This window comes from Bos taurus, chromosome 14 (assembly GCF_002263795.3).
Source record: "Bos taurus isolate L1 Dominette 01449 registration number 42190680 breed Hereford chromosome 14, ARS-UCD2.0, whole genome shotgun sequence".
NCBI classification, from domain to species: domain Eukaryota; kingdom Metazoa; phylum Chordata; class Mammalia; order Artiodactyla; family Bovidae; genus Bos; species Bos taurus.
The window spans coordinates 75,755,802-75,773,035 of NC_037341.1; the positions used below are offsets into that span (position 1 = coordinate 75,755,802).

The 17,234-nt window shown below is 37.4% G+C and overlaps 1 protein-coding gene across 3 annotated transcripts in view; it reads right to left on the minus strand.

Moving 5' to 3' along the window:
• The window catches only part of CNBD1 (cyclic nucleotide binding domain containing 1), a 506,340-nt gene that overhangs the window by 480,375 nt on the left and 8,731 nt on the right, over positions 1-17,234 (minus strand). For all 3 annotated transcript variants that reach the window (XR_009490548.1, XM_025001902.2, XM_059874508.1), the window contains exon 2: positions 2,773-2,845. Coding sequence is in view for 2 of the 3 variants with exons in the window: in XM_025001902.2 (XP_024857670.2) it covers positions 2,773-2,845 (73 nt within the window). In the remaining variant the exon portion in view is untranslated. The remainder of the gene's footprint in view (positions 1-2,772; positions 2,846-17,234) is intronic.

Consider the following 17,234-nt stretch of genomic DNA (forward strand, 5'->3'; position numbering starts at 1 on the left):
AGCGCATGCTCTGAAACAAGAGACGCCATCGCAATGAGAAGCCTCTATACCCTTCCACTGCATCCAGAAAATAGTAGACTCCAAAACTACAATCTTTCATAGTTTACATGTATAAGAAAAATTTAATCCTTGGGTCATTTAATTCTCAGGCTTTCTGTTTTTATTACAGGAAAAAGTATATTTCATTGGTCATTTTAAACATATAATACATATGAAATAAATATGGAAGAGCAAATTTTTCTTAAATCTCTCTGAAAGACTTAAGTAATTTCTATGTATGTATTTTGGATAAATTGCCTTAAGAAGTCTCATGAAGGAAAAGAAACCTGAATGTCAAGTCTTTATTAATTTGTTGTAGTTTGTTTTCTTATTTTAAATACCTATTTCCATATCTAACTTTGTGAAGGTGACTGCAGCCATGAATTTAAGACGCTTGCTCCTTGGAAGAAAAGCTATGACAAAACTAGACAGTGTATTAAAAAGCAGACATCACTTTGCTGACAAAGGTCTGTATAGTCAAAGCTATGATTTTTCCAATAGTCACAAGCAGATGTGAGAGTTAAACCATACAGAAGGCTGAACACCAAAGAATTGATGCTTTCAAATTGTGGTGTTGGAGAAGTCCCTTGAGAGTCCCTCCCTTGGATTGCAAGGAGATCAAAACAGTCAATCTTAAAGGAAATCAATCCTGAATATTCATTGGAAGGACTGCTGCCAAAGCTGAAGCTTCAATACTTTGGCCACCTGATGGGAAGACCCACCTCACCGGAAAGCCCCTGATGCTGGGAAAGACTGAAGGCAAAAGGAAAAGAGGGTGGCAGAGGCTGAAATGGTTAGATAGCATCACCGAATCAATGGACATGAATTTGAGCAAACTCCAGGAGAACACGTGCTGCAGTCCATGGGGTCACAAAGAGTCAGACACAACTTAGTGACTGAACAGCAACAACAAAATGTTTTCTAAAAGAATGAGCCAAAACCTATACATAGTCCCCCTAAAATGTGCCCCTTTCCGGGCCCCTGGTGTTTGCAAAAAGAAAGAGAGGGGCTTCCGTGATAACTCAGAGGTAAAGAATCTGCAGGAGAGGCAAGTTCAGTCCCTGGGTTGGCAAGATCGCCTGGAGGAGGGAATGACAGCCCGCTCCAGTATCACTGTCTGGAACATCTTATGGTCAGAGGAGCCTAGTGGGATGCAGTACAAAGGGCCACAGAGCCAGACGTGACTGAGCGACGGAGCACACACAGACAGTGTCTAAGAGAGGCACAGAAAACACGGGACTAAATAGAAGAAAGTGAGGCAGGACAGCCAGACTGCAGCCGGACCAGACGATTGTCTGATGAGGCAACACTGCCTGGAAGGGATTCTCAATCCAGACAGATGAAGGCTGCTAAAAGTTTTGTAGAATGGATTCTTTGGCAGACCCAGATCTACATGATTTAATCTCCCTTATTATGATTCCTCAAAGGTAAGGAGGTAGAATCTAGAAATAAATTTTAAAATAAAATAACTGGCCTAGAAAGCAAAAGGAAAATAAGGGTAAAAGAAGTGTTCTGCTCCAAAAGCTTCACATAAAATCTTTTATGTGAAAAAAAAAAAAAAAAGGTGGGGGGAGCTGCATATAAATTCAATAGTCAAAAGCCTGGGTGAGCTTTTTTAAACAATAATGAAAATACTTATATAGCTCTTACCATGTACCAGATACTCTTTACATATACATTAGCTCATTTAATCATCCTAATAATTCTTTGAAATGGATAAGACTGTTATTTCCATTTTACTAATGAGAAAACTGAGGTAAAAAGAAATTATGCAAGGCCACACAGCTGGGAAGTGGCTGAGCCGGGATTAAAACCAGGCAACTTGCCTGACTCCAGAGTAAGTTTATTTAATTCTTAACCCTATGGCAAAAGATGCCATGTGTACAAAAAGGACAAGAAGGCATAGTAAAAAATGTAAGCTTTGGAAAAATTTTTTAAAAAAGCATAGCCTCCTCTCTTTCTCCTAGAAAGGAAAAGTAGAGAGATGTAAGATGTAAATAATTTATAAATAATTATGTAATAATTTTTAAATAATTATGTAAATACATGAATGAAGATGTAAATAATTTGCAAATAACTTGTAAATAATTATGTAATAATTATGTAAATAATTTACATCAATGAAGATGTAAATAATTTGAAGTGGTTAAGAGGATATGACTTAAGATGAGGCAAGGGCCTCTCCCAGTGAAGAAAAGTAGGAGGATAGATAGACGCTGATGGACAGGAAACAAACTAGCTAGTTTTATAATTTCAAAAATCCAACTTGGGAAAAGGAGTTTACAAGAAAATAGATTTTTTGAAAATTGTATCTTCAAGTATCACATATCTTAAGTATCCTGAGCTTTAAACCAATATTTTTTTAGTTCTTTCGGTTGAATATATTTCAACTAGGCATCTCCTAGGCACAGCTAAAGTGCCTATTTCACTCAGGATTTGTGTTTTCAACCATTTGAAGCTTTTTTCTCTTATGACTGCTTTCTGAGTTCTAGAAAGGGTCCAGCTGGGGATGAGTTATGCGTGCTTCACACTAAATTGTTTCCTTAAAATATGACATATATAGTCTGCCCCTTCAACCTGGAGAAATAACCTCCAGGTTTTCAGATATTTTTATCTGTGTGGTAAATCAGGTACCTCTGAGAGTCAACAATGGTTTATTACTGTACTTTATCCATGGAACAAACATATCCATATTCATTTGAGTGACAGGAAAAGGAAGGCATGATAACCTACCTGTGTTGTTTTTCTCTCATGTGGCATAATGCATTCAACTGACCATAATCAATGTGCCTAGATTTTTGCAAGTCTGCAAAATTAAAAAAAAATCAATTAAAAATGTAATTTTCTGCAACCTTATTAACCAAATTTGCAAACAGAGTTTAATTGCAAACATTCATCATAGTAAAGGAATTCAGTGACTATGAAAATGAGGTATTACCAGACTTTATTTGATACACAAGCACAATTGCATAGGGTGATTAAAAAGAGGAAAGAGAAAAAAAAATAAAAAGAGGAAAGAATTTAATGTTTTTCATGTATGTCAGATTTAGTCTGGCATATTTTATGTGTTTAATTCCAGTAAATGGAATGTTTATATCACGTCACTTCTCTGGAATCAAGCCTTTCAGAATCTTTATCCTATGCCTTTCAAACGTGAAGTGGTTCCAGAACTCTAGATATAAAAATTCAAACAAGAGTTTTCTTGAGGTCTCCCTCTCCCTTTATCACCCTGTCTATCTCTGAAATACTAGTCATTTTTGTTCATTCCTATGCAGGGCCCCATCGTTGGCTAGCTCCTCATCAGAGCTCTACAAATCATCTTCCAGGGTCTGGATTCATTTTGCAATTCCTTCTGAAGTTCAAGTGTAAGCAAATCACACACACTCCCTTACAAGCAGAAAGATAGTAATCATAGCCAAGAAGCAAACTAATTGTCATTCCCCTTCAGTGCCAGAAAGAACTGACATCTTTCAAAGGAGATGAAAAGGAAGATAGAATATTGACGACAACCATCATTACAAAGATGGGCACTCACATAACAGGGCCTCTCCATATCCCGGGAGAATGCATACTGTTGGAAATGTTGTAGAATGGAAAGCAGTAACAAACACTGAGGTGCACATTACTCCTTCCCTTAGTGAACAGGTACTGAGAAAATCAGTGGCCTAAGGCTTTTCTAACCCTTTGTCAAAATGTATTCATTGACCGCATTTCAATAAATATATCCACTTTAATGCCAGATTACGGAATCATAAAATTTCAAAAATGGTTTAAGCCTTTTGTGATCTAAAAATGAATCAACAGCAGATAACCACTTTCTAAATGCAAAATTGAGATTAGTAAAATTTAAACAAAAAACTGGCTGCTACCTACCACATAAATCATCACCATTTAATACACTTGAAAATTCTAATTATACATTTTAGGCATCTTCTTACTTAAATTACTCAGTTAAAACTTAAGGAAAAATTAGCTAATTGCATTTTAGCATTATATGGAATTATTATTTTAAATGAATCAAGTGACAATTAAATTATATCAAAATACTTTTAGTATAGTAATATTTCTATTATAGGATATTATATAAAATTTTATAGTAGATTTATATACATGAGTTAAGAAAAGACTTAACACTAAGTATTGATTTAGTCCATCTTCTTAACTGAGTTTAAGAACAGGGTCAGAAATAGCCCTGGGGACTGGTGTGGACATAAAAGGCGGATGGTGCCATAGAGATTTGGGAAAAGGACAAGGTTTGAGAAATTCTGACTTTGAAAGGGGCTTTGAAAAAGTAAATATATTCATCTTTCAGGTAAAGCAAAAATATAAAATCCACAGGACAGGTATTATCAGACTATGAATTGCCAGTAAAGAATAGAAAAATTCAAAGTTCACCTTGCCTGAGGAAAGCTGCAGCATCTGAAGGTACAAGTTTGCACAGGGCTTGGCACAGCCAAGTGAACTCAAAAATCTAGAATAAGCTAGATAGTACTCGCAGCTCCTCCATCCATGGGATTTTCCAGGCAAGAATACTGGAGTGGGCTGCCATTGCCTTCTCCAAGGATACTTTACAATTCACCAAAAAAAATCTCCACTGATCCTCATTTCCAAGAGGTTTTGGTCACAAAGGTTTTACATAAAAGCCACTGAACAATATATTGGTGTTTTAGTCACTAAGTCGTGTCCAACTGTTGTGACACCGTGGACCGTAGCCTGCCAGGCTCCTCTGTCCATGGGATTCTCCAGGCAAGAATACTGGAGTGGGTTGCCATTTCCTTCTCCAGGGAATCTTCCCAACCCAGGAATCAAACCCCAGTCTCCTGCATTGCAGGCAGATTCTTTACTGACTGAACTATGAGGGAAGCCTCATTTCCAAGAGGTATTTGTCACAAAGGTTTTACATAAAGGCCACTGAACAATATATTAGATCTTGTCTTTCATGCAGTTTCATTAAAAAGGAAAAAAGCAAAAGACTTTACCATGAAATTATAAAGTTGAGCATTTCTGGTAATAAAATTTAATAGAAGGATAAGGCTTCAACAGTATAAAGAGGACTAAGCTTATATTATTTTCCAGTCTTTTTTCTCTTCATAAATATGTCTTATCTGGGCTTTAAGCAAAGGTAGAAGAGGCTTAACCCTATATTGGGGATAAAAATAAAGGATTTTGAGAAGAGTAAATTTGAAAAGAGATTAGTGGCTGATATAAATGAATGGTTATAAAGAATTTTAAACTTGAAATTCATGGTGAAATTAACAATTATCTTTATCTATATCTTTACTGTGGATAAGGAAATGGCAACCCACTCCAGTATTCTTGCCAGGAAAATTCCATGTACAGAGGAGCCTGGTGGGCTGGGCTACAGTCCCTGGGGTTGCAGAGTTGGATACAACTTAGCAACTGAGCATATCTTTAACTATGTAAAAGGTTCACTGTATATTATTAAATTGAAAAACTAAACTTGCTCTATCTTGTCCAACTCTTTGCTATCCCATGGACTGTAGCCCACCAGGCTCCTCTGTCCATGGAATTCTCCAAGCAACAATACTAGAGTGGATAGCCATTCCCTTCTTCAGGGCATCTTCCTGACCCAGGGATTGAACCCATGACTCCTGCATTGCCAGCAGATTCTTTACCATCTGAGCCACCAGGGAAGCCAATATATATCTTTAATAAACCCACTATATGGCCCACTATATATTATTGAAATAGAAGAAAAATCCAGTGTTTTATCTGAGTGACATATTGATGATCTCTTGTTTACATGTCTTAATATTACTTCAGGAGTAGATATATATTTTCATATTTGTGCAGTATGGTGAATTGTTTGTGATGGGTGTTATAAAGATATGTTAAAATATAAATATACATTTTATCTTTATATAAAGTAATAAGTATAAATTAGTAATAAGACTAAATTCAACATTACATTAACCGTGAACTTCCAAATGTTCAAGCTGGTTTTAGAAAAGGCAGAGGAACCAGAGATCAAATTGCCAACATCTGCTGGATCATCAAAAAAGCAAGAGAGTTCCAGACAACATCTACTTCTGCTTTATTGACTATGCCAAAGCCTATGACTGTGTGGATCACAACAAACTGTGGAAAATTCTTAAGGAGAGGGGAATACCAGACCACCTGACCTGCCTCTTGAGAAATCTGTGTGCAGGTCAGGAAGCAACAGTTAGAACTGGACATGGAACAACAAGCTGGTTCCAAATAGGGAAAGAAGTAGGTAAATTCTGTATATTGTCACCTTGCTTATTTAACTTATGTGCAGAGTACATCATGAGAAACACTGGGCTGGATGAAGCACAAGCTGGAATCAAGACTGCTGGGAGAAATATCAATAACCCCAGATATGAAGATGACACCACCCTTATGGCAGAAAGTGAAGAACTAAAGACCCTCTTGAAGAAAGTGAAAGAGGAGAGTGAAAAAGTTGGCTTAAAGCTCAACATTCAGAAAAGGAAGATCATGGCATCTGGTCCTATCACTTCATGGGAAATAGATGGGGAAAGAAATAGTGGCAGACTTTATTTTTCTGGGTTCCAAAATCACTGCAGATGGTGACTGCAGCCATGAAATTAAAAGATGCTTACTCCTTGTAAGAAAAGTTATGACCAACCTAGACATATTAAAAAGCAGACATATTACTTTGCCAACAAAGGTCTGTCTGTCTAGTCAAGGCTATGGTTTTTCCAGTAGTCATGTATGGATGTGAGAGTTGAACCCTCAAGAAGGCTAAGTGCCAAGAATTGATGCTTTTGAACTGTGGTGCTGGAGAAGACTCTTGAGAGTCCCTTGGACTGCAAGGAGATCCAACCAGTTCATCCTAAAGGAAATCAGTCCTGAATATTCTTTGGAAGGACTGATGTTGAAGCTGAAACTCCAATACTTTGACCATCTGATGCAAAGAACTGACTCATTTGAAAAGACCTTGATGATGGGAAAGATTGAAGGCGGGAGAATAAGGGGACGATAGAAGATGAGATGGTTGGATGGCATCACTGACTCAATGGACATGAGTTTGGGTAAACTCTGGGAGTTGGTGATGGACAGGGAGGCCTGGCATGCTGCAGTCCCTGGGGTTGCAAAGAGTCATGACTAAGCAACTGAACAGAACTGCACTGAAGACTAAATTATTTTTCTCCAACAAGCTTTCCCTTAAAAGTGTAACAGATAAATATCTTTTGCATAAAACAAAGAGAAAGCCGTAGAATAAGTGAAGCCTTAACAATACTGTAAATGCATAACTACTATTTACTATGAGACTAAGCTCATCTGAGTGGCTTATAGGGCAAGATAAAGGAGATGAACAGTGGAGCCAAAGAGAAGATGTGAGAACACCATGAGAAAATGTCAGAGTACGCATGCATGCCAAGTCACTTCAGTCGCATCTGACTCTGCAACTCTACGGACCATAGCCTGCCAGGCTCCTCTGTCCGTCAGAGTCTCCAGGCAAGAATACTGGAATGGGTTGCCATTGGCTTCTCCGGGGGATCTTCCCAACCCACAGATCAAACCTGTGTTGCTCATATCTTCTGCCTTGGCAAGCGTGTTCTTTACCGTCAGCACCGCCTGGGAAGCCTACAAAACAGACTGCTTCAAAGCAATTAACTGTAGCGTTCTCTACTCTAATGATGAATCCAGTGATAAGTAGAAATTGGCTTAGTACAGTATTCAGAGTACAAATGGTTAAGTAGCAGTAGTAACAGAAACATTATCAATAAACTTTTAGTAAGAATAGCAATTCTTATACTAATAAGTAGGAGTGAATTCTAGCATAGGACTAAAGTAAAGAACAAGGAGTAGGGTAGGAGAAAGGAAAATGTCCATCAGAGACTATCAGTCTAACTAATTCTCTGTATATACTTGGATGGTTGATCTAGTTCTATGTTTCTATTAATAAATAAGCAACTAATTCTCTGTATATACTTGGACAGTTGATCTAGTTCTATGTTTCTATTAATAAATAAGCCTAAATTTGTGTAATAATAGAGAATAAATGCAGGAGGAGAAGGGGACAACAGAGGACGAGATGGTTAGATGGCATTGCCGACTCAATGGACATGGGTTTGGGTGAACTCCGGGAGTTGGTGATGGACAGGGAGGCCTGGCGTGCTGCCATTCATGGGGTCGCAAAGACTCAGACAGGCCTGAGCGACTGAACTGGGCTGAACTGAGCTGAAACACACCTACCGAGAGTGTTAACAGCTCGGGTGGGAGGCCAGAGGTCCCCAAGTGGCAGGAGGGATGAACTGCGAGTGGCAGATTCTGTTTTTTCCTTCTCTACGCAAAATTAAAGGAGGCTTCTTTTTTGTGTTGTGGTGACACCTGGTTCCACCTGAACTTGACTTTATCACAAACCTTGAGCTAACCAATGCAGTTTTTCTCATGGAAATGTCTTTCTTGGGATATGTTAATGAACTATGTATTTGCTTGGAAATCTGCCTTTCTTCAAGATTCATGTCCATTGTGTTATGGCCAGGATGACTCACCCTGTGCCATTGCTATCTCAAAATGCATGTTGTGGGAGAGGGTCCTGGTGCAGCTCTCTCAGTTTTGAGGTGTTTCTTTTCTCTAATCATCAGCTTGCTAATAGGCATATAAGTGAAAGTGAAGTCGCTCAGTCGTGTCCAACTCTTTGCCACCCCATGGACTGTAGCCCACCAGGCTCCTCCCTCTATGGGATTCTCCAGCCAAGAGTGCTGGAGTGCGTTGCCAGCTCCTTCTCCGGGGGATCTTCCTGACCCAGGGATCGAACCCCTGTGTCTCCCGCTTTCCAGGTAGACGCTTTAACCTCTGAGCCACCAGAACTCCTTGCTAAAAGCTAGCAAGGGAGCACTCTTTCTGTCTCCTTCTGATGTCTATGTCAGAAGTTTTCACTATCTCTTTTATACTTGAATAAAACTTTTCTACACAAAAAGCTCTGAGTGATCAAGCCTCAGACTGAATTCGTTTCCTCTGGAGGCCATGAATCTGGGCATTGTTCATGGCTCATAGCAGCAACCTTTCACTATGTCAATGGTTAATAGTGTGTTTATTCTTTTCTCTTCACTAATTGCTGTTTTCTAAAATCCCAAAGTTAATTCTTCTTCAAATAACATTCAATAAACATAGGCACTTGAACATTTTCAATTAAATAAACCATCAAAAGGCAAAGAAATAGTGTCCAATGAAGAGCTTCTAAAAATAAAAGTTGACATACCATCATGGACAACTATACAAGCGGGCCTATGTTGTTCTGCCCCTTGTCTGAGCAGTTGACGTTAAAATAAACACGTATTAACTGAAGAGGGGAAAATGAGGGGAATGTTATACAACAAATTGTTGACACAGCTTTGTTTATATCTTGATGAATGCAATCATCTACATCTTTATTGCCTCAACTCACATTCACTTTTCCACTCACTAAAATTTATCTTTTACCTTCATTATTTGTTTAAAATTGTCTTTATTAAAAATTATGGGAAATCCTGTAGTTTCTAGCCCAGTAAATTCTTTTCAGTCTTCATCATACTAACCCGTTTGACGTTTGACACTGCTGAAGTTTCTGCCTGTGAGACCTCTGTGACACCGTGCCTTTCTAACTTGCCTCTTCCTTACGAGGCTGCCCTACAAACTCCCATCTTCCTCCTCTGAGCAAGCTGTCCACCAATCCATTCTCAGGGTCCCTGTCTTGTCTTCTCAGTTTAGACCCTCTCCTTGTATGAGCTTATCAGCACTCACATCCCCACTGTCACACATACACTTCAGATCCTCACACCAAACTCTCTAGCCCAGAATTCTAACTTTCACTTTACTGATAGCCATGTGAATATCATCCAGGGAAATCAAACTCAAGGTAGCAAAAACTTCAGTGATAATTCCTCTCATACTTCTGTCCCTCAAAAGCCTGACCCTTTTCCTGCATCCTCCACCTGGGTTAAGAAAATCCTGTTATTTTCCATAACTCCATCGCCAACTTGGGGTCCCATTCTTTTGTTTCCCTTTCAAGGCCAATGTGTTATGAAACCCATCCATTCTGCCTCTTTTGAAATGTATTCTAAAGTATCTTTCAAACATGTCTTCTCCAATCCTAATGGTGAAGCCGCCAAATAGGGCCGCTGTGAAGAAGTGCCACTCCCATGCAGGCAACATGTCAGAATCGTGTTTGAGAGCCTCTCGGCGTCTCATCTGTATTATTGCAATAATCTCTCTAGTCTTCCTGACTCCAGTCTCTTCTGTCCCAACCCATCCTTCATGCTAGTATCACAGTACTTTCTAAAATTCCAATGGGAGGGACTTCCCTGGCAGTCAGTGGTTAAGACTCCACACTTCCACTGCGTGTGGGTTTGATCCCTGGTGGGGGAACTAAGATCCCATATGCCATACAGTGCGACCACAAAAAAGAGAAGGAAAGAAAATCCCAGTGGTGATCACATAACTTTGTATGGAACACAATGCCTTTCCAAATCATAAATTAACCTCATTGAACTTCATTAAACACCACCACCATGTTCATCTCCCTTGCTCCCCATGTTTCAATAACACATTTTCCACACGTTTGCTATCTCCTCCATGAACATATTTAGTCCTTTCATTATGATATTCTCTTTGGTTCTTTCTCAACTTAAAAAAAAAAAAAAAAAAGCTTATCCATCCATTTAGATCCATCCCAAAAGTTGACTTGTCTGTGACATTTAAACTTCTCATCACTCAGAAAAAGCAGTTTTACTAAACCTGAAAAGAGTTGTAGTGGAGCAAGCATCATCCTTTGTTATGATTTTTTCAATTGTACTTAATGTTTATTTCAATTTATCACTGTCCCCTAAAGGTAGGATCCACTTCTTCACTCATATATGAAACACTAGAACTTAACACAATGCTTGAATTTAAATAAATATTGTTTGTTAAATTATAATGGAAAATTAGAACATTGTTCTATATGTCAGACAAAGGTCAGTTGCACGCAAGGAAAATACATCAAGGAAAACCAATGAAGGCAGGAATAGCTGATGAATATAAAGTTTCTAAAGAATATGGCAAAGAATACCCACCAAAAGCTAATAGATGAACAAATGAAACAACTCTGCCCCTTGTAGGGTACTGTACATGGATCATTTTACCTTCTTTTCTACATGAGGTTGAAGATCACAGAAATGTCATTTTTGGCATTAAAAAGCTATTCACCATGGCAAAGAGTTCACTAAGTAAAAAAGTGTACAAAGGGGAAATATTCAGATCTTCATTACACTGAGGATTAAACACATTTCCTTACTACAAACTTTGAAGAACATCAGCCAAATGATGTGATGTCAATGAACCTTAAAAGAAGCAAGCATACGCATACTTCTCTCGTTTGAGGAAACAAGCAGAGTTCTCCAGGGGAAGATTGTAGGGTCCTGGAGGATACAACCGATGAACTCTTACCTGGAATGGCAGGGTCTCAAGACTGAATACTCTCAAGAACCCTAAGCCCATGATATATATGAAATGTAGAGTCGAACAAGAATTCCACCTGTACTTATATTCTTTTTAGGAGTCAGGTTGTTGTAATGGTAAAATAGAGGGCAAATGTTAGGTGACAATCACAGAAGCAGCTGATCTCAGTCAGTCATTAAAGAGAAATAGAGAAATCTCTACCAAGAAACCTTGGCAGAATTATGACACTTGAATTATGACAGCACTAATTAGAGACATACAATTTAGGGAAGAGTACAGAACAGAGCTGATGAGAAAGTGTTCACAGTTAACATACAAGAAAATCCCATCAGTCTGCTACCCTAGTTCATTCATTTTTCTTGCAAGTAATCCACCTTCCAAAAAATAACCATCATTCAACAATACTAATACCTAGGCATAACATACTCTAAGAGAAATTGTGAAAACACTTAACTTATCAAATGAAAAATAACATGCATTAGAAGATATAATAAATAGGAAATGGGAAGAAAGTCCCACCACACACACACACAAACTCTTGATGAAAGAAAAATGACCCATAAGGCATTAAATATAAATAAAACTATATAAATAAATTACAAATGAACAGGTTATATTCAAGAAAGGAAAGAAAAATAATTATAACAAAATCTACATTAGAAATAGCAAAAATGTCAATAGAGTATTAAGAAAATATGGTCCTAGAGCATAGATGTTCACATAAATAGAGAAGAAAAAAAGATGAAAGTGATAAATGAAGACAGGAGACACTACATGTGAAAACTATTCCTGAAGAAGGAAATAGTAACAATGGTAAGGGTATGTGTGGCGGGGAGGGGGGAATCTTGAATATATAATACAAGAACATTTTTCTCATACAAAGACCTGAATCTGAAGAACTAAATACCATGACCCAGCACGGGAAAGAGAAAGCATAGTTAAGGATCTACAAAGAGACTAGATATTTTAGATGCACTGGGTTACCTTCTAAACGTTGCTGTTTCAAAGGTAAACAATTATTTTAGCACCCAGCCAAAAGAGGAAGTGTCTCCTGTAAGAGTTAAAACTCAGTTTGGCCTTAGTTTTCTCTGCAGCAAAGTCCTGGCAAACAGTAAGACAATTTTTTCCCTGACAAACAGTAAGACAAATTTTTCTTAAATATAAATATAAAGGTAATTTTATAAATATATATAATAAGTATATAAGGTATATATAAATAAAAATAAAGGTAACAAATAAAAACTTCAGAGATTATAATGTACCATGAGCTCTCTGAAAAATACAATTTGATAGACATACAACTAAGGCTTAAATGGTATGGACTGTGCTAGTCAAGGGGCTTCCCAGGTGGCACTAGTGGTAAAGAACCTGCCTGCCAATGCAGGAGAAGTAAGAGTTGTGAGTTCGATTCCTGGATCAGGAAGATCCCCTGGAGGAGGGTATGGCAACCCACTCCGGTATTCTTGCCTGGAGAATTCCATGGACAGAGGAGCCTGGTGGGCTACCATCCATAGGGTCTCAAAGAGTCACAACTGATCCAATTTAGCAAGCATGCGTTCTAACAAGGGTTAAGTAAATCCTTAAACCTTAACACAAATTTTAGATTCTCCATGATTCTAGTGGGGACAGTATAAATAATAATGAGTAACAAATTGGAAGTTTCATCAGAGAAGCAAAAGTATAAAACATATTTGTATAAATTTCCTCACACAACAGATAGTAGTTCAGACTAAAGAACCTTGAAAACTAATGGATGTGTACTAATAATATTTGAAGGTATGAATTTAGCCAAAGACTTAGACATTAATATTTATTAGACATTAATAATCAAATTAAGATATGAAGAAAGTTTTCTCATTTTGTATTAGATTGTCAATATCCATTGTCTAAAGTTAATGAGTCAAGAAATACAGGTTTAGATATGGAGCCTTACTATTAAATGTTTTCCAAATTAAATGGCATTAAAATTTATAAATCAAAAATCTCAGCTTTTGTATTAACAAATTAGCTATACCTCAATTTTAAAAGAAGGAAACGGCAACCCACTCCAGTACTCTTGCCTGGAGAATCTGATGGAGGGAGGAGCCTGGTAGGCTACAGTCCATGGGGTCGCAAAGAGTCAGACATGACTGAGCGACTTCACTTCAATTTTAAAAATTGTTTAAAAAAAGCTAATTGGAAAGAAAAACTCAGGAGACAAAATAATTTCCACAGTAAGTTCTTTTCCTTTTTAACCCCAAAGTTAAGTGGAAAGTGAATCACTGAGGATATAATTATTTTACATAGCTAATGAGATACGTAATCATATATCAAATTTATTCCTTAAATCAAAGAGCATATCAAAACTGAAATTATAAAATATCAAGAAAGTAAAAATAGTGAATGCTTTCATGAACCAATACACTCCCCTAAATATGTATATTATATTACAATAAAGGAAAAAGAATTAAGCATTCTTCTCAAGAAGTTATAAAAAGCAAAATAATAAGAGAAATGGAAGAGAGAAAATAGGAAAGTAGAAATTAATGAACTTATAAAACAGGAAAAACTGTTGAAAAGTAAGCAAATTCAAGAGCTTGTTCTTTAAAGGGAAAAAATAAACTACTGACTTATCTAAACAAAAAAAAGTCATAAGTACTCAATGTCAGAAAGATAACTAGGGTGTAATTAACTTGAAATATCATAAAGATAATGTATTTTTTACAACAACATGCAAAATAATTAAAATTCTGATTTAAAAATGAGTGAGTTTTCAGGAAAATGTATATTTCCTAAATTGACCCTAGAAGAGAGACAAAACCTAAATAAATAATTTGCCTTGAAAGAAGTAGAAAGTAATCTCACAGTTCAGTTTCTCTCTCTCTTACACACACACACAAATGTATCAAAGCAAGGTGTGATCACGGTGAGTTCTATAAAATTTTTATAGGAGAAATAACTCTAATGTTATTTAAATGTTTCAGAACACAGAAAAAAAAACCCTTCCAAATTTCTTTGATGAAGCAAGTAAAGCAATCCAGGTGTGACGACAGTGTGAAAATGAAAAACAGATACTGATCTCATATATAAATAAAAATGAATACGTTTAAGTACAGAAGCATATTAACATAATCATACCCACAAAAAATTTAAGATTATCATAGTAATTTGAAGAAACTTCAAGTTACAACGATGTAATTTACCACAAGTGAACATTTTAAAAATCATAACTTCAACAGATGCAGAAGTCGTCAATAAAATTCAACACTGTTTTTAAATAACGGAAGTCGAAAAAAGGTTCTTAACTTGATGAATACATAAAACCAAAAGACAGCGTCATGTTTAATGCTGAAACGCTACAAGCAACAGCATACATTGAGGAACAGAATACAAACATTCACTAGTGCAACACACATCTTCAAGTACCACGGAACGTGATTTGATAAAAGAAATATGCAAGGTATAAAAATTCAGGAAAAAGAGACAAAAAAGATCAGTTGACAGAGATCACCATAACAAATATAACACTAATAATGGAAAGGTTTGAAAAACTGTAAGAAATACTAAAATATAACACAGAGACAAGAAGTAAACAAGTGTTCTTGCATTGAAATATGTATGTTCAGTTCAGTCGCTCAGTCGTGTCCGACTCTTTGCGACCCCATGAATCGCAGCACGCCAGGCCTCCCTGTCCATCACCATCTCCCGGAGTTCACTCAAACTCACGTCCATCGAGTCGGTGATGCCATCCAGCCATCTCATCCTCTGTCGTCCCCTTTTCCTCCTGCCCCCAATCCCTCCCAACATCAGAGTCTTTTCCAATGAGTCAACTCTTCGCATGAGGTTGTTACCATATGTAAAATTGATGTCCAAATGCAAGTTCCACGCATGAAGCGGGTCACCCAAAGCCGGTGTACTGGGACAATCCTGTATAGGATGGGGAAGGAGGTGGCAGGGGTCGGGGATCAGGTTGCAGGGAACACATGTATACCTGTGGCCGATTCATGCTGACGTAAGGCAAAACCAACACAATATTGTAATTATCTTCCAATTAAAATAAATAAATTTTTTAAAAAGATAAAAATGGTGCCAATAGACAGTTACTGCAAGGCTGCCACAAACTTTCATTTTGTAGAACATGCAATATCTACAACAAATAAAATAAGGTATGCCTGTTAAAAAAAGAATGAAAAAAGGGGCAAAATTATTTGATAATATTGTAATTATCTAAGTAGAAAACAGAATTTCATAGATGGAAATTCCCTTAGGGTACCAATTTAAGTGGCTAATTATGAGAGTAACTAGATTTTCAATAGCTTTTACCTTCCTCTGAACCAACGAGTCCCAAAACTGCTGAGAGAGTAGAGAAAGGTAGGCGTCAATTCCAGCTGTAGGTGTGGGGTGATGATAAGGTGTCCCAAGGCACAATACCAGGGTGGTGGGCACCCACACGTGGGGTGGGCCCCGGAAGAGTATTAGAGGCCAAGAGGGGTAAGGACCACAAAAGTGGGAAATGGGAGGGGTCAGGACGTGCCAGGGTTGAGTGTAGGACCCTCAGTGGGGATGAGGAGAGGGGTAGTGGTACGAAAAATGGGCCACATACAGGGGATCTAGTCAAAGGCGTTTGGATTAATAGGAAGACGGTTTCGTACTTGAGAGAAGAGACTTATAGAAGGAGAACACCAAAATGACTATAGAGTTGCAACACTAAGTTGCAATAGAAATAAATTGATATGCAAGCAAAATAGAAACAAAAATATTTTTTATTAGAAACAAATTGATATGCAAGCAAAAATAACTGTAAAATCTAATTCCTTAAATCTGTTTGAGAGGGGCTGGGAGTAGTAACACTCTAACATCAACAAACACCCAAAGTACCCAGAGTACCTGATCTTGATTTTTAAATCCAAGTCTGCATTAAAATGAACTAGGGCTCTTTGGGAAAATGGCTGGTCTGTGGGCTCAGGCAAGGAAAAGTCCAAGATGAACCTGAAAAAAATCTTATTGCTCTAGGAAGTAAAGAAATGCTTAACAACCTTGAGAGCACTCCCAGTGGCAAGACTGAATAATTAAACAATTTAGGCATAAACACATATAATGATAGTAATTCATCAAAACACTTTGAATTAACTCTTGCTGTTATTGTTTAGTCACTAAATCATGTCCCACTCTTTTGTGACACCACGGACTAGAGCCCGCCAGGCTCCTCCATCCATGGGATTTTCCAGCCAAGAATACTGGAGTAGGTTGCCATTTCCTTCTCTAGGGGATCCTCCTGACCCAGGGATCGAACCCCCATCTCTGGCTTGGCAGGTGGATTCTTTATCGCTGAGCCACCAGGGAAGCCCTTTTGAATAAATGAGGAAATCATAATTTTACAATGATTAATGATTAAATATTTGAGAAGAAATAGAATATTTATATACTTTCAAAATACTTTTTGACAAAATACTTATTAATTTTAAAAAAAGGAAAGAGTAAATTTACAGCAAAGCTCTCTGTGTGTACTGTAATCAACTGATTAAAGTAAAATTATGCACCACCTGGTAAGACAGAAGGAGAACACAGAATCACTCCTGTGACATTCCTGCCAAAGATAACTGACTTGAATCTAATCGTAAGGAAATATCAGACAAGTCAAACTGAATCATAACCTACTAATAATGGTTTGTAATTTCCCAGCATCAAGGTCATGAAATGCAAGGAAAACTTAGGAACCGTTCCCGACTAAAGGAGATCAAAGAGACAAGACAATGAAATGCAATGTGAGATTTTAAATTGAATCCTTT